The sequence below is a fragment of the Acanthochromis polyacanthus genome, chromosome 12 (assembly GCF_021347895.1).
Source record: "Acanthochromis polyacanthus isolate Apoly-LR-REF ecotype Palm Island chromosome 12, KAUST_Apoly_ChrSc, whole genome shotgun sequence".
Lineage (NCBI taxonomy): Eukaryota > Metazoa > Chordata > Actinopteri > Pomacentridae > Acanthochromis > Acanthochromis polyacanthus.
Genome location: NC_067124.1, coordinates 36,718,104 through 36,739,308, shown reverse-complemented (window position 1 = coordinate 36,739,308; position 21,205 = coordinate 36,718,104). Strand labels below are relative to the sequence as shown.

The window sequence follows — 21,205 nt, the reverse complement described above, 5'->3', positions numbered from 1 at the left end:
TTTCGTATGTAGTCCAAAATGTGACAAAAACGTCATAGTTTCGTATGTAGTCCTAAATAGGACCAATAACATCAAACTTTAGTATGTCGTCAAAAATATGACAAAAACGTCTGAGTTTAGTATGTCGTCCTAAAATGTGACCAAAAATGTCATACTTTAGTATGTCGTCCAAAATATGACAAAAACGTCATAGTTTCGTATGTAGTCCAAAATGTGACCAATAACATCATACTTTAGTATGTCGTCAAAAATATGACAAAAACGTCTGAGTTTAGTATGTCGTCCTAAAATGTGACCAAAAACGTCATACTTTAGTATGTCGTCCAAAATATGACAAAAACGTCATAGTTTAGTATGTCGTCCAAAATGTGACCAAAAACGTCATAGTTTAGTATGTCGTTCAAAATGTGACCAAAAATGTCTTAGTTTAGTATGTCGTCCAAAATATGTCAAAAAATGTCATAGTTTAGTATGTCTTCCAGAATGTGACAAAAACGTCATAGTTTAGTATGTCGTCCTAAAATGTGACCAAAAACGTCATAGTTTAGTATGTCGTCCAAAATGTGGAAAAAAAACGTCATAGTTTAGTATGTCATCCAAAATATGACAAAAACGTTATAGTTTAGTATGTAGTCCAAAATGTGACCAAAAACATCATACTTTAGTATGTCGTCCAAAATGTGACAAAAGCGTCATGGTTTAGTATGTCGTCCAAAATGTGACCAAAAACGTCTTAGTTTAGTATTTCATCCAAAATATGACCAAAAACGTCATACTTTACTATGTCATCCAAAATATAACAAAAACATCATAGTTTAGTATGTCATCCTAAATAGGACCAAAAACATCATACTTTAGTATGTCGTCCAAAATATGACAAAAACGTCATGGTTTAGTATGTCGTCCAAAATGTGACAAAAACGTCTTAGTTTAGTATGTCGTTCAAAATGTGACCAAAAACGTCATACTTTAGTATGTCGTCCAAAATGTGACCAAAAACGTCATACTTTAGTATGTCGTCCAAAATGTGACCAAAAACGTCATAGTTTAGTATGTCGTCCACATTATGACAAAAACATCATAGTTTAGTATGTCATCCAAAATGTAACAAAAATGTCACAGTTTAGTATGTCTTCCAAAATGTGACAAAAACGTCATTGTTTAGTATTTCGTCCAAAATATGACCAAAAACGTCATACTTTACGATGTCGTCCAAAATATGACAATAACGTCATAGTTTAGTATGTCGTCCTAAAATGTGACCAAAAAACGTCATACTTTAGTATATCGTCCAAAATTAGAAAAAAAGTCATAGTTTAGTATATCGTCCAAAATGTGACAAAAACATAATTTTTTAGTATGTCATCCAAAATGTGACAAAAACATCATACTTTAGTATGTCGTCGAAAATGTGACAAAAACGTCAATAGTTTAGTATGTCGTCCAAAATGTGACCAAAAACATCATAATTTAGTATGTCGTCGAAAATGTGACAAAAACGTCAATAGTTTAGTATGTCTTCCAAAATGTGACAAAAACATCATAGTTTAGTATGTCGTCCAAAATGTCACAGAAACCTCATAGTTTAGTATGTCGTCCAAAATGTCACAGAAACATCATAGTTTAGTATGTCTTCCAAAATATGACCAAATCATCATAGTTTAGTATGTCGTCCAAAATTTCACTAAGACGTCATTGTGAATGTGGATCAGCGTGGCTGTGGTGCATTCCAAATTCATTTGATATACTTTAAAAAATGTCAGCACAGACAGGCATGTTGATGAAAGTTTTATTTTATATTAAATATACTACAATACTGAATGATTAAGAGGGGAGAAAAAATATGGGGATCGATTTTTGCATCGTCAGTCTGTACAGCATACAGGCAAACTTGGAAAATAAAAAATGAACAACTGCAGTATTTGAATTAGTACATATAGGGAAAGTTTTAAGGTTCCTGGAGGAGTGTGCCGATGAGTCGGGCTGAGACCGGGTAGTTGGTTCACTCCGGTACACAAATACATTCAAGTCTCTGGCCGGACGGAACCGGAACAGCGCCGTCCTGTTCAGATTGGTCGGTCCAGGCGGATACAGCTGTACAATCACAGGAATTACTGCAGCCCCGTCCTCGAAGGAGAGTCCTCAGATTGTGCAAAGTCTGAGAAGAACATCCCACTGTAGCACATGATGTTAAAAAGATTCACTCTCCTCGGCCTTGGGTTGCCCAGGAACACGAACCGGGACCGCTGAAGACCAAAAAAGCTCCGGCAGAAAGGCAAAATCACGAGCCCAGACATTTTTACAACATGTGTCCGAACCTTAGGATCATACAGATCAGCACATGCCAAAGGAACGACAGCTGCTATTGGCCCCGGGACATAAAAAAGTCTCCATTCAAACTCACATCATTACAATAATGCACTTAATTACTGTCTGAATAGTGTCTGTACATAACGCTGAGGAGAAAAGTGAATGTTACAAAGGTACTTAGTAAAATAAAATTTGAAAATAAAAGGTACTAGTAGCAATATTAGTCCAATATTGTAAAGATCGTATTACCTATACAGTCCTAATGCATACATGAATTACAAACGTAAAAGTGCCCACACTGGAACGAAAGCTAAACAACAGTAAAATGACAAACATGAGGCCTTAAGACAACAGTTTCAGAACTGTACAAAGAACTTGCTGTTGGGGATTCCAAGAAATCCATCTTAAATAGCTACACTGGCACGACTTTAGTCAAAAAACACAAAAACCTCCAGTAGTTTTTAAACCAGTGCAGCCTGTTGTACACAAATCCATTAAGACAACAGGAATAGGCAACAAAAGGGGAAAAAGTCTTTCAGTGACATGCTTGATTCCCGTTATGGTCTCACAAGTAGCCTACCAGAGAAATAACTTAATTTGATATAGAACTTGTCATGCTGTTGGTCTCCACAAGCTCAAACAGCAAGCACTGTACAGCATAGTTTTTATCATTTACAAGGCTAAATATCTCAGTCATCACAGCTAAAATCCAAAATGCAACCACAATTTCCAGCTCGCCAGCTTCTCTCATTCACCTCTCTCAAAAATCCAAATGAATCGGGGTGGGGGGGAGACTAAGCACAATCTGGTCGGGGAAATTTCCAAAACCACACGAGTGGCACATGGTCTATAACTACACCAAACACGTCTCTCATTTCACGTAATGGAATTGGCACAGAAAACTATTTAAAACTTTGCTAAAATAATACTTGTCAAGAACCACCTCGGTAGTGTGCCACAATCGACGGACGTCTGTGTGTTTCTTCACAAAGATGGATGAAGATAGTGCTAGAAGATTAAAAAAAACACAATTACATTCTGCTGTGGATGGAGAAAAGCTAAAGAGGTCACAGAAATAATTAGGACAAAAAAATAGAAACTTATCTACAGAGATCCGCTTCCTTTTACGCAGCAGGAAAAAAGACATTGCTCTTCTCAAAATAAAAGCAAAAAAACATACTCTGTGTGTATTTCCCTGTACATATTTACACACACACACGAACAAATCGAGGAGGCCGGGGAGGGTTGTGGGTTATAACTGGTGATAGGTTATGGGTCGGTGGAGAGGAAGCCTACAGAAGGTATAAAATGGCCACCCCCTCACATGCTTTCCTTTCACATCACACCGTCTTGTTAGTCAGGCTGCTGATAAACAGGGTCGTCTCGTACATGCATACAGTGTTGGTTGGGTGGGGTGGGGGGGGGCGAAGTGGTGGTGGTGGTAATGGTGGTGGGGGGTTCAGGAACAGCTCGGTCCGAGCTCCAGCTGGTCTGGAGCCGATGTGGAGCTGGATTCTCCGCCGGCGCTCCGCAGCATCTCGTAGAAGATCGGCCATCTTGGAAAGACAACCTCGGAGACTCGCTGACACACCTCTGCCTGTTTCCTGTCCAGGTGGGGGGCTCTCTCGCTTTCTCTTTAGTCGCTTAGAGTCAATTGTGTTTCATTTTTGTGTTTTTCATTCATAGAAAAGGAGAGACAAGTGGAGTTCTTTAAGGTCTTTTTGCAGAGCGGGCTGTTATATTGAGGTCTCCCACAGCTGCAGAGAGAACAAAAATGGGGAACAGAGAAGAGAAAGAAAAAGACATTTAAACACTTCAAGCAGAACTTATATTTCATGGATGCTATAGTTAAAAAACAAAGAAACACCAGCTTTCCCCTATAAAGCATTTAGGTAAAGTTTTAGCCACTGTAAAGGCCAGTTGATGCGTTCCACATGGATATGTCTACAAGGGTGCATTCGAGATTCTCGGTCATCAACACCTTTTACATTTCATCAAATGCCTGCCCCATCTACAACTTTACAATCTGTCATTAAAGAGTTGAAACTGAAGTAGTCGCATAAAGACTTGCTTGTCAAAGGTGCTTTGATTTGTATGAGGTTATAAGTTCTCCAGAAATCCCGTGCTCTAGCCGCCTACTGTGCTCAAGACATTCAAGGGTAATCATTGACGTGGTGCTACAAACCAATCTGTAACCAGCTGCTTTACTCTTTCAAAAGTGCAAATTCAGAGACTTTCATAAACATGATTGATATTAGGGGCAAAGCGACCATCTGTTATATTATGAATAGAACTCCTTGCATGTCCAATTTTTGGCTTTCAGAGTGCGCATCCGTCATAACCATCAATTGGCTAGAAGTACTTATAGTTTTGTCTTAGTAAATCTATGAAAACACTACCCAACACTGACCCTCAACAAGTATGAAGATTTGGCATCACACTGTTTTGCACTCATTAACATGAAAGTCTTATGCCGTAATCGGACTACACGGTATCAGCCAGACAGTATTCTAAGCTAGAAGCCAATTCATGCTTTCCACATCTGTGTGTCTGCAACAGCCTGAAACTTGTGACTGTACACAAATGGTGCTTAAAACAAATGTTAGAATTCATTGTGAACAGAGCCATAATTAAGTAGCTGAAGATTTGCTCATACTTTCCATTGCTGGTGCACAAACACAGAGGGATGTTCTAAGATCTCCAGATATCCTATGCTACGTTCACCTACTGTGCTCAACACATCTAAGGATAAATGACTGACACTGCACTACAGTCCAATCTGTTATCGGCTGTTATATCCTATAAAAAGTGCAAAGTCAGAGTCTTTCAGAAACATCCACGGAGCCCTGAGTGTTTTTGTGTTCCATGTGAGGGGCATTGCACACCTATTATAGTAGGAATTCAAAAGGTCTGTATCGGTCAGCGCTCATGGATGTACAAAGCATCAATTGACCTGTAGTGATCTGCCCCACTTTGCGAAAACAGTGTAGATAATCTACTGAAGTGGCCAAATTAGTGTTATAATCTGCCTTTAAATGGTACGTTTTTGGTTGATACTTGCCCTGGCGCTCTGCCTGTTGGCTTTCCTCTGGTCATCGGGGAGAGGGGGCATGGGGTAGGGGTATCTCCTGCTGGATGCAATAGATCCTGTAGAGGAGGTGGGAGACTTGGCAGGGGATAGTGTCCTGGGGAAACCAGAAAGCAGCATTAATAAACCATCCCCCCTTCTTTTTTAAGTCGGCGTAGGATTAAGTTGGCCAAAGACACAGATGAAAAAATAAGGTTAGATCCAAGAAGATTAGCGGTAGATCTGTGACTTTGGGCAACATCCTCCTTTAGCTGGTCCGGTTTTTCAGGTTTCACCTTTTGAAAGAGAGAAGTTGCTCTTAAAAGCATCTTGTCTATTAAAAAGTAATGACCGATCTTTAGCTTTTAAGGGCAACTTCTGAAAAGAGAAGTTCCCAGCTGCAATGTGGTCTCAGTCATAGTTTCCTGCAACTTACTCCCTGCATCTTTAACAAACACCAACACACCGTTTGCCAGAATTTGCAGAAGTATACCTTCAGAAACTCAGAAATCTGCTGAAAGTAACTTCTGCAGAGCTGAGCAGGGGTGTCATCTTGACAGGTTGGATCAGCATGAGTTTAAATAACTGGAAGCAGTGAGTGTGATGAGGAGACTCGAACCGGACCGGAGCTGAGCAAGAACAAAATACTGAGTCAGAAGGAGTTCTGGTTCTGTCCAGTGAAACAGTCACAGAAAACCTGCCCCATGTGCAGCGTCGGAAAGTCCTGGGTCGGTCAAAGAAGTGGAGAGTGGAGCAGGTGGACCGCTGGTTCCAGAAGAGTCTTTTCCTCAGAATAAACTCCCATATTAGAATTGTTTTCTTTCAGGCATTTCAGTATAATAACTCCATGGTCTTGTCAGGTTTTATTTTTAGATGCATAGATTAATTTCAGTTCCACCAAGATGATGTCTGATCAGGCTCAAATTCAGTCTGCAGCTTCATGTTTGGCCGTTTATTTAATGCAGCCATTTTGTACTGTGTCTGCAGCCATTTTTTATTAATTAAGCCTTTTCCAGACATGGGAAATGCAACATTGCTCCATCAATCTGTTAATGCAATGGCATTCTGCAATTCAGGAACTAAAGGTAACTATGTTCCTCATCACTTTATTCAGACAAACCTAGCTAGTTATGGAGACATGGTAACATATTTGTTATGAACGCAAAATTTAACAGTACACCAATGTTCAAGGATTGGCTAATAAACACAAGAGGCCAAAACAAACAAACAACCAAAAAAAGTCCTCATCTAGTTATAATTTGTTTATTTATAAAATTTCACTGTAAAATGACACTAGCTACTGTACATGGATCAGCAAAAAAATAATTGTCATTTCACAGTTAGCTGCTCTTCTTTGAAAGATAAACGTTATCTTACATATCTTCCCTGGTTCGCTAAATTACAGTTGTCTAGTAAAATCACAGATTTTACCTGTCCAAATAACTCATCGTTTGGTTTATTTTTGAGTTTATAAACAGTGAAAATTCAGTTTGTGATGACAATCTACTACTTTACCAACAATAAAATAAAAATATTCCAACACCTGTGTGACCTGCTGTTAGATCCTGATTCATCCTGTCCCCATGTCAGGGATCATTTATAATTATTAGTAATTAATTAAGTTGCATTAATTATTGTGCATAAATGTGTACATATCTCTCTCTTTGGCGAGGATTAAAGGAAAGACTCCTAAACAGCTGGGAGCAACAAACTAAACGTCAATTCATGTGTTTTATGGACATTCCAATTACAGATAGATGTGAACAAGAAAGGTGCGTTATGATTTTTAACTTGTCTTTATCCTATTGTGATGTTTTTTGGACCAATAGTAGTGTTGAAATATGAAAATATCCCTTGTGAAAGCCTGTCCATTGGCATAGCAGCATGCAGTCTAGACTTGTGCCATGCTAAAAGTGAAATATTACTTCGTTTGATCTACCAAGACTGCCGAAAAGTGAACAGAGTGCTCATTTAGACATCAAGTGACATGTTCAAATGCCATCAGATAAATGGAAGGACGTGCATGTCTGAAAGGGGCTTCACAGTTTTTTTTCTATAAACTGTTCAATCAGGAGTGCTCTGTAGGGATTTAGGTTCTGGAAACAATCAAAAGTCTTGTTCTGTAACCGGGCTCCCTCATTTAAAGCTCCACGTCTCTCCCTTCTTTTGGACCATTTCTATCCTTGAATCGATTGTAACACGGAGAGGGCGAGGAAAGTGCTCCTGGACACAGTGAAGGTCTATAGATTCCAGTGCTAATTGAAGGTTTGGTTTAAGTGAAGAAACTTATGGTGTGTTTGCATGGGACCGGGGCTCTACAGAACCGGTGCACCCTTGAGCTTCCTCGTTGAGGAAACCTTGTGTCTGTGATCATCTATAGACCTTGGACACGATCAAAGAGTTGGTCTACGGTTTGTCACAACAGCACAGTGATGATGTCACAGCAGCGCCCAGAAACGTCAGGCTCGGCAGTGACATCACACTGACGCGAAGACACGTGAGGTCACTGGGAGGGAGACGAGGCCGACACACAAACACAAACACTGAACATGCAAAGGTAACGACAGACTGAGGAGGGGGAGCAAAGAAGGGAATAAAGAGAAATTAGGAATAAAATTACTGCTTAATAGCCTTACAATAGCCTTTATTCATGTTGCATCAACGCAATGAAGCAGAAAACAAAAATCTGCAAATTAAAAGGCAGCTGTCTGTGTAGATTCCCAGTCAACCAGGTCATGGTAATCCTAAGAACTTCAGTAGAAGGAAAATGGACTTTGGTTTTTGAAAATGTTTTACCTCTCCTACAAGAGGCTTCCTCAGTTTAAACCAACTGGTGGGGAGTTAGAGATGTTTAGTCTCACTCCTAAATCACAAGTCATGCCCAAATGACCCAAGGTGTGAATGGCAGTAAAACTGCCCGGGGAGGGATGATCTGTGGTGTTAATGATGTTAAACTACCTAGGGAGGAATGGCACAAGGGAGGCACGGTGGTGAAATTACCTGAGGAGGGATGACTCATGGTGTTAATCATGGTAATACTGCTTGGGGAGTGATGTTTCAAGGTGTCCCTGGTGGAGAAACCACCTTGGGAGGGATGGTTCAAGGTGATAGTGGTGAAGAAACTGCCCAAGGGGGATTGACCTATAATGTTGAGGAGTTTCGGGTGCTACTGGTGGTGAAACTACCTAGGTTTGGGGGATATATGAGGCTAATAATGGTGAAACTGCCTAGGACCGGTTGACCTAATGGGTGAATGTTGGTGAAACTGCCTGGTGAAGGATGACTCGTGATCATAATAGTAAAACTGCTTGGGGATGGGTGAACAATGGCACCCATGGTGGCAAAGTGCCTGGGGAGGGATGATTCATGGGGTTAATGATGATTAAACTGCCTAAAAATGGATGACTTCAATTTTCAATTCAATTCAATTTTATTTATATAGTGCCAATTACAGGTCAAATTGTCTCAAGATGCTTTGCAGAACCCATAAATCTCAACTATCACTAACAGTGATAGTTAAACTGTCTGGCTAATAATGGTTCATGGTGGTAATGATGGCTAAACCACCCAGGTCTGGTGATGGTCTGGATTGATGTAAACTGTCCGGGGAGGTATGGTTCAAGGGGCTGCTAGTGAAGAAACTGCTTAGGGAAGGATGACTCAAGGATTATTGGTGTTCAAACTGTCTGGGGAGGAATCTTAAGGTGTTAAATGTGGTGAAAATACCTGGTGAGGGATAAGCCATGGTGTTCATAATGGAGAAACTACTTGGGGAATCTCAAGACTGTCTTGTAAGTGCTTGATAAGTGGTGTCAGTCCTGCTATCGCTGCAGTTCCAATCATCCCTCCATGGGAAGTTTCACCACCATTAACACCATGGTAGTTTTTCATTCATTCACACTTGGGCACGTGAGTCAAACCATGTGATTTGGTATTGAAAATAAATTGCTGGAACTCCCCAGCAATCAGTCTGAACTGAGGAAGCCTCATGAAGAGATGAAAGGTCTTCAAGAACCCAACAAAGAGTCTAGTTACCTTCTGGTGAAGCACTTAGGAATAAAACTGTCATCAATGACATAAGTGAAAAATGCTCATGGCGACCCCTTTTAAAAAGTCCAACATGCCAGCTGTCAGTAACACTTTCTCTGAGAGGTTAAAGCTTCTCTAGGAAAAAAAGAAGAAGATCCAATCGGTACTAAACGTTACTTTCCAAACCACAAACCAAACCAAAGGTGAGGGAGTTTTAGACAAGCGTGTGGGGTACAGGACATGGTCTGAGGTAATACCTAAGGTAAGGTCCTTGAGTGTTTCTATTCACATCTTCTACCCATTTAGTTACATCATAAAACTCTGTTTTGAAGCGAGGGGTTAAATACCTGTGGGAGGGGGAGGAGGGGGGAGTTAATGGACACAACACAAGGAAGGGGGGAGAAGAGAGAAAAGTAAATGAAAAGGACAGAAAAATCTCCAGAAATAAGCAAGTGTGGTGGAGGGGAGGGGAGAGAGGAAGAGGAAATATTTTAGGAAAGCAGAGCAGAGCAAAGATATTCTGAACAAGATGCAATTGAGAAAATGGTGAGAAGATGGCAGACAGACCTGTGCGTGGTCTCAGACGACAACGGCACCATGACAATCACAAACAACTGTGTGGTGTGTCGCAGGCTCAGTTGCATATTGGTCACATCATTCCAAGCAGTCGGCTTCTCAGTCAGTTTCATGCTCATAACGAGGTAATCAGGTGCACTACACACTACTTCATATACGCCAAGACCGTCGAACCCACAGACAGACGAACCGACACGCCAGGCTGGGAGGCAGCCGATGCTCATTCACAGTCAACAGGCACAGATGCAAACACTGGACTTGTTCACAGGCTCTGAGTTAAAGATGTAAAAGTGCAGTGCAGCCTCACAAGCCAGACAAGAGCTTAGGAAGGACATGATCTCACTGTCTTGCGATTTTCAAGGCTCAGTACTATTTAGACCTCTTTCTATCCGATACAAGACTTAAGGACAGCATTTCAAAAGTTTTTTTTTCCAGCTTCTTCACCTTTAAAGGACAAGGAACAGTTTTTTATTTTATGAATTTTTCCAGCGAATCTAACAAAAAGACCAAAGCCAACAATAAACTGATGTTACTGGAAGATTAGTGCAGCCAGAACCTGATGTTAGGTATTCCTATTTAACCCAATGTGTTTATGACTTCTGTTATGTTTTTCCTCGCCGTCAGCTCATTTTTCACTGCAATATAAAGTCCTGTCCTTTATGAAAACAGCACAACCCTGACTAGAAATAGAAAGAACTTAGAAATTTCTTCTATGCAGTAAAACACAGCTAGAATGCTATAAAGCAGAAAAAGTAGAGATTCTTTGATAGTTCATTTTGCAAAAAATGCAGACAGATGTTACAAATACTGGAGAAAAATAGTATACTACGATACCATACTGTAGATATTTAGCTATTTAGATTTCTACAACCTCTACAGGGTGGGGAAGCAAAAATGTCCTATTGACAAATTTGAATGTCCTGCCCAAACGGTGAGGGTAATCAAAGCAAGAATTAAAATCAAAGTTCCTTACCTTTAACCAATCTTTTTAATATTTGTCAGACCTTAGTGCATTGTGAAGTTAGCAAGCAACTAGCAAAACGCAACAGGGTTTGCAATCTCCTGGATGCCCAAATCCCTCAGAAGGACATTGCCAAGATTGTTGGCATCAGTGAGAGGACCATTCGCCGCATCCAGCATTCCAGACAATCCAGTTTGGGCACCAAGAGATCTCCAGATGGTCCTGGGAGTCTTGGGCTCAGATGGCAACAAGATGCCCCCCTACTTCTTCAAGCCAGATCAGAAAATTGGGGCTGATGTGTACTACAAAGTTCTGAGATACATCGTTTTGCCCTGGCTGAAGGCCACCTACCGTGACAACAACTATGTGTGGCAGCAAGATGGGGCTCCTGCTCACACATCAATCAAGGTCCGAAAGTTCTGTGAGTAGAATATGGAGAACTTCTGGCCCAAAGGCTCACCTGATCTAAACCCCCTGGATTTTTTCTGATGGAGCACAATTGAGTTGAGGACTAATTCCACCCCTCATGCCAATATGGATTTACTTAAGGCTGCTTTCTCCAGGGAATGGGAGGCCTACCCCAAGGAGGATATCAGGAGGGTCTGTGCCTCTTTCAGAGGCAGTACTGAGGCCTTCATCATGGCTGATGGAGGACAGATTGAATAAACATGTTCTGAAAGCTTTAAATTTGTGTTCTTCAAGAAATCAGTTCAAAATTCCAAAGAATAAAAACGTTATACCCATTTATAGTTGTTTTTACCTGACAGGACGTTTTTGCTTCCCCACCCTGTACAAATTCAGGGTTTTCTGAGTCTGATGATGTTTCACCATGCTGAATGTATCTTCCAACGACTAGCTCCTCTGTTTACTGTTTTTGAGCCATGCTGCATTTATTTTATTGGTCAGGAACATTTTTCTTCCTGGCAGCCTGCACTTTACCTAAAAACTTCTTTGAATTTTGCCATGTTACTGCTGGTCATGACTTCCGAGTCGAGCCAGTGAGCTCAGAATTTTACATTTAACACAATCTCGTGCAAACGGTTTATTTTTAGTTAAAGTATTAAATGAGGCAAATAGAGGTTTCTTTTCCTGATGAAATATTGCAGTTTAAAGCTTCAATTTATTTGTTTTTTTCTAGGTGGAACCAGATGTCACACATGATATGTTTAAAGACTGTTAGAAAGTTGAAAACTTGATGATTTTTTTTCTATTTTTACAGTTTCTGGCTCTGATAAAGGGTGCACTTTGGTGATTTTTAAAAACAAAACAGCAAAGAAATTTTGGGGTTCAGAGGGTTAAAAACGGTTTTGCTCTTATAATGAACTGTACTTTATTTGGCACTGTTAAAGTATTTTCTTGTGAATGCTGTAGATGCTTTCTAGCTCATTATACATGCTAATTCACAGGAAGATAGTTCCTAATAAATACAGCACTTACTCCTGTAAAGACTACAGTGCCCAGCAGTTTTATGGGATTATTTCACCTTTATTTCAAATCAAACTAAAAATTCCTTCTTGAAAGATAAACAATTTTAGTAGGAACCAATGGTACTGCAAAGGTAGTAAAGTGAAGAGAATGTGATTAACACAATGTTTGTTTTGGTCTTTTTGTGAGATGCAAAATAAAGTATAACAGCAGCTTTGTCCTTTAAAAGATCCTCATGATTCTGTTTTCCACTAGAACGTCTGTTTATCTTGCATCTACATTGTTCATTGATCTCACAACACGATGAGCATCCAAACAGGAACTTACTCTGTGGAGTTAGAACGAGCGCGGAACTTCTTTCCTTTCAGTTTCTTACGATTACCGCTCAGGTTTCCTGCAGAGACACGCGACAGAAAAACACCCAGATTAAAGTAATATTATGTAAAATAACATGGACAACATTTACTACGATGATAATGCAAGAGAGAAGATGTAGGAGCAGGAATGCAATGGGTTTGTTCTCCCAAAACAATATGCCATGTTTTATCTACGTTGGGTATAAATAGAATGCAATGTAATAATCAAGACGTGGTGAATTATTTCTCTTTACCACATTGTGACACTATTGTCCTTTTCTATCAGCTTTGAAACAGATTTATTTTTTTCTTAAATATGAGCCATGTATAATTAGTTATTGCAGTTTATGTCCAAGCCTGTAGAGAACTTATGAACAATAAAACAGTTGCTATCAATTAAAGATGTAGGGAAATAATTGCCATGTGTTTTGGATTAAAAACAGGATGTGATGTTCTATAAATAATAGTGTTACTCATAGCCGCTCTTGTTTTCTTTGTAGCTTAAGGTCAGACCGTTTCGTTCTATCAGCCACAGATCTGTCTTTCTGCTACGGTAGGAATACACTCCAGAACTGTTTGACTTTGTTTGTCAACCCACTAATTAGCTCATTAAATAATACACAGTTCCTGGCTTCAGTCTCCTCTGCAGTCGCTGTTAATTCATCTTCCAAACAGTTTGCTCTTCTCTTTTTTCCGACTGAGCCCTCACTTGTGCTTTATATATAAAATGTTCAAGGGCTTTGCTTATAGAAATGACACAGATATTTATGACTAACCCTGGTGAAGGATCAGTGAGGTTTATCTTGTCTGTGACTGAGCTGATTATCTGCACTGTGCTCATGCAGAAACCATAAACTGGATTTAAGGTCAGCGTTATATCTTTTGTGCTCAGCTTTTTCTAAGAAATTCAACATCGGCACACTGTCAGGACTGATCTGAAGACACAGCTCTAAGAAGACTCTTAAATGATGCCCCTCACATCAAATCCAATGCAGGAGAAGCTCAGCTGTTTCGATATTTGTGCGTTACCTTGCCACGAGTTGCTCCTCGGTCTTCCATTTTCACAGATGTCAGAGATGTGTTTGGCGTCTGGAATCCTCTCGCTCCATGAGTGGGAAAGTCCGTTAGATCTGCACATATAATTACACCATGAACAAAAGACAAAACAGATCAGAAACGTTCCTCTGAGGTGCCGGAGACAAAGAAAACGCTGTGAGGTGAATGACTGAGAAGATGGAACGACATTATGAGCCATGATGCAGCATCATGGCAGCTGAATACGACAGGATATGAGAAACACTCATAATGTTCAGAACTTTTTGGTTCATTTCCAAAACATTCACGAGAAAAAGCAGCATTTAATAAAAGCCGTGAGAGCGACAAAGCGTGACATGAACACGCGTCGAGCTCAGAGAATCACAAACATACAAACAGCCAGCAGATGAATGAGTGATGATGATGATGATGGCACACCTGAAGCCAAACACTGAGATGTTCTGAGAAATGGATGGGATGGAGGGAGTGAAGGACAAGGTGCATATCTGCAGGTGGGACAGGCAGGCTGACCTCTTCTTGGAGCTGCAGCCGGAGTTGGTGCTGACGCCTGGAGGCATGTCGCTGTAGAACGAGTCGGCGTCTCCAGGCTTAGTGACGTAGTCGCCTGGAGGCATTTGTCTGGAAATACGGAAGAAGCTTTCAAATGATGAGCGGCTAAACACCAGCAGAGGAAGCAGAAGCCTGCCGGTATTCCTAAGACGCTATTTATCAGTCATTTACAGTTAAATTATGTTTGTTCTTATGCTCAGATGTGCTGTATTGCAGTGGTCTCCAACCAGTGGGCTGCAGACCGATACCAGTCCATGAGTCATTTGGTACCGGTCCACATAGAGAGAATAAAAATGGTTTACAAGAGCACTTTGAAATGGTCATCCATGCTTTTATTACCACCAGACTGGATTGTTGTAATTCATTGTACCGTGGAGCCAGCCAGTCTGCTCTAGCACGTCTCCAGTTGGCTCAAAATGCTGCTGCTCGTCTTTTAACCAGCACTAGAAAATATAAGCACATTACACCCGTTTTAGCCTCTCTTCATTGGCTCCCCATGCATTTTAGAGTTGATTTTAAGCTTCTTTTATTTGTTTTTAAAGCTTTAAATGATCTGGCCCCTCCTTACCTCTCTGAGCTGCTCCATCCTAATACCCCCTCACGAACCCTCAGATCAGTTGCTTCTGGAGGTTCCAAGGTCTAGGCAGAAGCTCAGAGGAGATAGAGCCTTCTCTGTTGCTGCTCCCAGATTATGGAATAATCTCCCTTTGCACATCAGAGAGGCTCCCTCACTTTTGGTTTTTAAAACTAAACTTAAGACCTATTTTTATTCACTGGCTTTTAACACAGCTTCAGACTCTGCTCTTGTTTTATTGTGCTGCTGTTTTAATATGAGTATGTTTTATTTATTGTTTTTTTAATGTTTTAATTTATTATTTATTGCTTATTGTACAGCACTTTGTTTCAGTAGCTGCTGTTTTAAAAGCACTTTATAAATAAAGTTGAGTTGAGTTATTTTATATTTTATTTCTGGGGGAGTGTGAAAGGTGTTTTATTTTGAAAAATGACTACGTCGTCTTCCCGTTGCGTCCGTCTGTGCTTGTTTCCTGCCCTTGATGTTAAATGGAGCTGTCATTCTGCCAAAATTAATGAAAAACAAACATTTTTGAAGATCTTCTTTTGAAAGAAGAGAGACGTGATGCTGACAGAAGAAAAAGTAAGTAAATATGTCGCAGTAACAAGCAATTTTACTTATTTAGGACTCTTTAAAAAAATGATATTACATCATTACTTCGCCAAGGAACACGACAGAATTATGTGACAATCGGCGTACGTTTGTCTGTCTGAGCGCAACATCACTCAAAAACAGACTGACGGATTTGGATGAAACTTTCAGGGAAGGTCAGAAATGACACGAGGACCAAGTGATTAGATTTTAGCAGTGATGCGGCTCATAGTCTGGATCCACAGATTTCCGTATCATTGCGAGATAGCGGCATGGCGTCACTGTAACCATGACAACAAGTGAACACTACATCAGCTGCCTGCTGATGATCACATGATTGTGATCCTACTACAAATCCACCTCTGAGGACTTATCAGGACTTATCCATCAGAAATGATACAAGGAACAACCGACTAAATTGTGGGGGTGTTTCTGAGTCCCATCAATTCCCGCCGCCTGCTACATATTTAGGTCACATGATTCGGTATCCATAGATAACACACGCCTGTGCCCATAGAAAACTATCTTGCTTACATCCAGTCTGTGGTGCAAAAAACGGTTGGAGACCGCTGCTGCATTGATGCTCCAATTAAAGATAACAAAAGGTTCTCACCAGTAAAACTACTAGCAAGCTGTTCAAGACAAATGTTTAAAAAAAATTAAAAGTCAGGTAAATGATAACACCTGTATATAGCTTTTTTTGGCCTAGTTATCTAACTCTGGTATAGATCCTGTCTTTTACAATGTTCCACTTCTATAGAATGGAAATTCTACCATATTTTTACATTTCTGTCTTCAGTCTGTCCATCATTCTACTGAAGCTTTACGGAAGTCATTTTTTTCACTTGGAAACAAACAAGGAAAACAAACAGAATTTTAGAGTCCCGGGTCTAAAATTCAACGAGTGAAAAAAAAACGGAGTTAAAGTGAGCAAACCGGCAGAATCTTCGATGAACTTCAGACTCTTCGTAACGTTTCTGCTTGTAGCTCCTGTGAAGAAAACAAAATCCTCATTATGGTCCAATCAGGAGTTCGTCATGTAAAAAGTCACATCATCACACACACAGCTAAGCCCCAACTGATTCATAATGATGCCAAATTTAATAAACTCTTATTTGACAAACAGGTTTCTTCTGGCTATAAATGACAAACGAGCGACAAATGCTTTTAACTACTGATGGGAAAGTTCTGATTAGACTTATGGTGTGCAGTATTTGTTCAGGTATCGCGTGTATGGTTTCATTTTCATGTGCAATATTCCAATTTAATGTGCAACGTTTCATTTTCACGCACAACGTGCTAATGTAATGTAGAATATTAATCTTTTTCTGGGTGCAATACTTTCATTCCATGTATTAATTATCATGTGTAATACTGCATTTTTATTTGCAATATTTTGTTAATCCGTTTCTTTTTCATGTGAATATTACAATTCTAATGTGCGTATTTCATCACCAGGTCCAATAGTACTTTACTACTTCAGTGTCACTACCAAAATTACTACTTACTTTTCTATTCTAGTCTTATTTTAGCTTTCTTGTTTTTATTTTTTAGCAACTTATCAAACTTTGTTCAGAATAAACTGTATTTTTTTCTCATGCTATTTTGATTTTTATTTTGAAGGAGAACTTTCATTCGGATTAATACGGTTATCTCTTCCTATCCCTGCTATTTGAGATTGAAACAGGACATTCCCAAATTCATTTTTTTTTCATCAAGATTTAAAAGGCTGTGATGAATTTTAGACACAGTATTTTTAGTAAAAAAAATTTAAATAGAAAAAACATTTAAATTGTTTAAGTTCATAATTAACCTCACTGAACCAGTATTTTACTGCCATCTGTTACTTGTTTCCAGCAATAAGAAACTTACTGATCAAGTAAAAGATCCATGTGAATCTAAATTCGTCTCGGATATGAATGATATTTGGCCTTAACTGTGACATAAAGTACTTACTTGAAGCACCAGGCTGTGACGGCCAGGATCAGGGCGAGGAAGAGGATGGAGCCGGCGATGGCCCCGATGATGATGTTGGTGCTGGTGATACCTGAGACAGAGGAGCAGAGCACAGCGGGAACACAGACGTGTGTTAATTGGATCTCTGGTATCCTGAGCGATCCAGACACATGGGGATACACAAAGCACAAAACACTGCAGCAGAACACAAAAACACAGCACACTGAGCAGGAGGAGTTCAACACGAGGGAGTAAACTGAGAACCACCAAACTGCTTCCACCAATGAGCTCTACTCTGAGGGGAAAACTACCCAAAAAAAACAAAAAACCCTGAGCATTTCAGTTTAAAACGACTAAACCAACCGACTGCGGCGAGCTGAAGTCGGTGTGAGAGAGGAGGAGGAGGACCGGGAATCACACAAAAGACAGGACAAATACAATGAAAAATGAACTCAAATCTGACCTCGAGTCACTCCGTCAAAGACATCGGCCTGTCGACAAAGAATGAGTGTGAAAATAATGACAAACAAAAAGAATGACATGCATGGTTCAGTGAATACAAAGTGCAGCTGGTCGTCAATGAGCAGACGTGAACACAGGCGCTAAAAACCAAGAGAAACGCAGCAAACAAAGAAAAGATATTTGTGGGTTGGTGAGGGGAAGGAGGGAGAATAAAGGAAGAACTGAAAGAGGCGAAGTGGGCTGGAAAGAGTGGAGAGGGTCAGGTGTGGAGGCCTGAAGGAGGGAGAACAGAAAATGGGATGCAGAGGTATGAAGAGGTAGCGAGCGTTGGATAAATCTACCTGAAACTGAAGCAGTAGGTCCCACCACTGGATAGCTGAAAGGAGACATGGAGTTACAGTCCTCTCCTGCCCAGCCCAGGTGGCAAACACACTTCAGCTCATTGCTGCACACCTGCAGGACGAAGATTCAACAGAGACAAGTAAAAACATGTAATTTTGGCCTCATTCTCAGGTGTTTGTGGTCTTGGGCACCAAACATTATGCTGTTATTAAGGAATGAACAAGAAAACACAGGAACACCCTTGTTAATGAAATATTTAGAATAAAAATTGCAATTTGAAGAATGAAGTGCAACAAGCCCAATCAACAAACTAAATTAAAGAACCTTGCAAAACTGTTTTCACAAAGCAATCAACTATTGCGGTCACGAGATGTTTGGGATCTAAATGGAATTGTCATTTTCTCAGCTTAAACTTTATTACAGCAGAAGACAGTTCACCTTTTTTGTTCAAGTTTTGCCTTAAAAAAAGTGTTTAAAAAGTAACATAAAAGTAGGACTGGAGAAATGGCTGGTACAAGAAAAAACTGCAAGCTGTTGCATCAAAAAATAAAGATAACCTTGATCTAAACCCGTTAACGGTTTCAGTTTAACGTCTAAATGTTAGCGTTGGCTGTTGCTTCGTACCCCATGTCCGGAGCAGACGCTTTTGTCCGTGGTTCCGGGGCAGGTGCTGAAGTTGAACTGTTGGACCGGGAGGCATTTGTGGTTGAAGCAGATGCTGTCGGTTCCGCAGGCCGTTCCATCCTCCACGTATCCCAGGTCAGAGTCTCCGTCGATCACAACATGAGCGCCGCTGAACGGTAAAAATGAACAAATCGGTCACAAAGCCCATCATATGAGACTCATTCTGTCAGATTGCAGGAGATCTTTCAGCGCATCCAAGAAATAATTCTGGAGTTCCGCAAGGCCATGTGCTGGGACCTATTCTTTTCCATTGCAAAATTATCAGATAACACTGCAGAAACCTCCGCTTCTATGCAGATGACATATTTATGTATGAAGTCAGATGAAATAATCAAAAATGGATAATTTTAGCTAAAAGTTCATTTTCATCATTGTTTTTTTCCCCACTGTCAGCAGATTACAATGCCTAAACCCCCCCATAACTACAGGAAACAACCTCCAAGCAGCAACCTACATGCTGAAAATTGCAGCTTTCGCCTTCTTGGATTAAGCAATAAGGCAGGATTGCTTGTTTTTATTTTAGTGCATGTGATATTTTAATTTTACAAGCTCAATAACTCTGCAATATACATTCTTCTACACATACAGGAATCCGATGTAAAATCTGTATTGTTCTACTTGTGGAAGAATTGTGCAATATAGATTAAATCTGTGTAATATCAGTATTTCTTATAACAGTGTGGAAGAACCTGTAATATGCTATTGATGTGTGCAATGTTAATTTCCACATCTAGAGGATTTGTTTTCTTGTGCAAAATCTGAATATCCACATATGAAAGAATCAGTACTTAAGTATATTTTTATGTTTATTCTTGGTTTCTACTGATGTTTCCTTTTACAGCCTCCTTTGCGGCTATAAGACTGAAATTGTCACCACTGCTGGATTAATGAAGGCTTCTCTCATTTTTATGACAGTGCTCGTTCCCTGCATGCAGATGCAACCAAAACAATTTCACCTGTTACAACATATTCTAAAGGTTGTTGCTAGAGGTACAGACCCGTACCCGTAGCCTGTGGACTACGGACACGGCACTTGCCATTTGCCAATCAGATACGCGAGATCTGGTCACGTGACTCCTGGTAGACGCTAGCGGTACGGACCCTAAACCTAACCCTAACCTTAACCTTTGCTTACCTTTCAACAGTTTGCAGTGGTTAGCAGCTTCTTGAGTCGCGAGACTCGCGTACGGGTCCGTATCTGTCTGGCAAATGGAAAGTACAGGCTACGGATACGGGTCCGTATCTGTAGACACTACCTATTCTAAAAGGGGCACCATCACTGCATCCCAGGCTTAGTTCCGCCCAGGACCATTGGGAATGGTTTAAAAGAAATACAAAACAAATGCATTTTTTCGCCAGAAAGCAAAATGATAGATCGTTTTCTAACACTAACACAGCCCTGTGAAGATATATCTGGATATGCGAGATCAGTTTGAGTATTCTAGGGAGTTCCTTTTACCTGCAGTCCAGAGAAGCGCTGTGCCGGGCCACTGAGAAGGAGGTCAGTCCTCCCTGTAGCTCCCCCAGTCGGGGGGCAGGCGAGATGTTGGAGCACAGCAGGTATCCGCAATGAACATCCCTAAAAGAACACAAATACAGATCAGCTGGAGAATAGAACCCAGAAACTGCAGCATTCACAAAGAGGGCCGACTTACTGTTTGTTGCACTGGATCCACGTGTCCTTGTCCTTCCCACAGTTGCCTTTTTCTGTCCCCTCGATGTTGAGCTTCTCGTAGCAGAACTTGTCGGCCGCCGTCGCCTCTGAGGGAGAAACAACACAACCAAGGACTTTCGTAACTATATTTACTTGTGAGGGATCCGTTTTGCAGACGTGCATGTGAGATAACAACTTACTCTCTCCCCAGATGTACTTGCACTGTCTGTCTTTGGTTTTGCACCTCCCGTTAAAGCAGCGACCCTGCAGAGACAAACATCTTAATAAAGAGTCTGAAAACACCTCTGGGTTTTCACTGTCAAATACCAAAACACAACATCTTACTTGGTCTTTTTCACACGTGTAACCGTCCATCTTGTGCACATTTGGCGGACACTGCAAGAAACAGACACGGCCTTAAAAACTCTGTGACGTGAATCTGATTAATAATAAATGTTTGTAACTCCAGATAATTGCATTTAGGGAAGCTGACGCCCACCTGGCTGGAATTTCCGGTGCAGTTTTCCGGGATGTCGCAGTCGTTCACCGCGTCTCGGCACACGACGCCCATGTACTCCATCTGCAGCAGCACATTTGAGTCATTCCATGTCAA

At 40.6% G+C, this 21,205-nt stretch overlaps 1 protein-coding gene across 3 annotated transcripts in view; it reads right to left on the bottom strand.

Moving 5' to 3' along the window:
- Positions 1-1,775: 1,775 nt before the first annotated feature.
- adam22 (ADAM metallopeptidase domain 22) overlaps positions 1,776-21,205 on the bottom strand; it is a 104,500-nt gene continuing 85,070 nt past the window's right edge. For 2 of the 3 annotated variants that reach the window (XM_051956303.1, XM_051956304.1), the window contains 15 exons: positions 21,092-21,172; positions 20,938-20,988; positions 20,793-20,856; positions 20,594-20,699; positions 20,398-20,517; positions 18,879-19,047; positions 18,254-18,365; positions 17,451-17,541; positions 16,431-16,484; positions 14,291-14,398; positions 13,754-13,854; positions 12,696-12,762; positions 9,664-9,753; positions 5,372-5,495; positions 1,776-4,067 (listed from right to left, as the gene is read on the bottom strand). In XM_051956303.1, coding sequence (XP_051812263.1) covers positions 4,047-4,067; positions 5,372-5,495; positions 9,664-9,753; positions 12,696-12,762; positions 13,754-13,854; positions 14,291-14,398; positions 16,431-16,484; positions 17,451-17,541; positions 18,254-18,365; positions 18,879-19,047; positions 20,398-20,517; positions 20,594-20,699; positions 20,793-20,856; positions 20,938-20,988; positions 21,092-21,172 — 1,359 coding nt within the window. In that variant the 3' untranslated portion in view covers positions 1,776-4,046. The remainder of the gene's footprint in view (positions 4,068-5,371; positions 5,496-9,663; positions 9,754-12,695; positions 12,763-13,753; positions 13,855-14,290; positions 14,399-16,430; positions 16,485-17,450; positions 17,542-18,253; positions 18,366-18,878; positions 19,048-20,397; positions 20,518-20,593; positions 20,700-20,792; positions 20,857-20,937; positions 20,989-21,091; positions 21,173-21,205) is intronic. The other variant, XM_022196005.2, reaches the window with a different exon arrangement.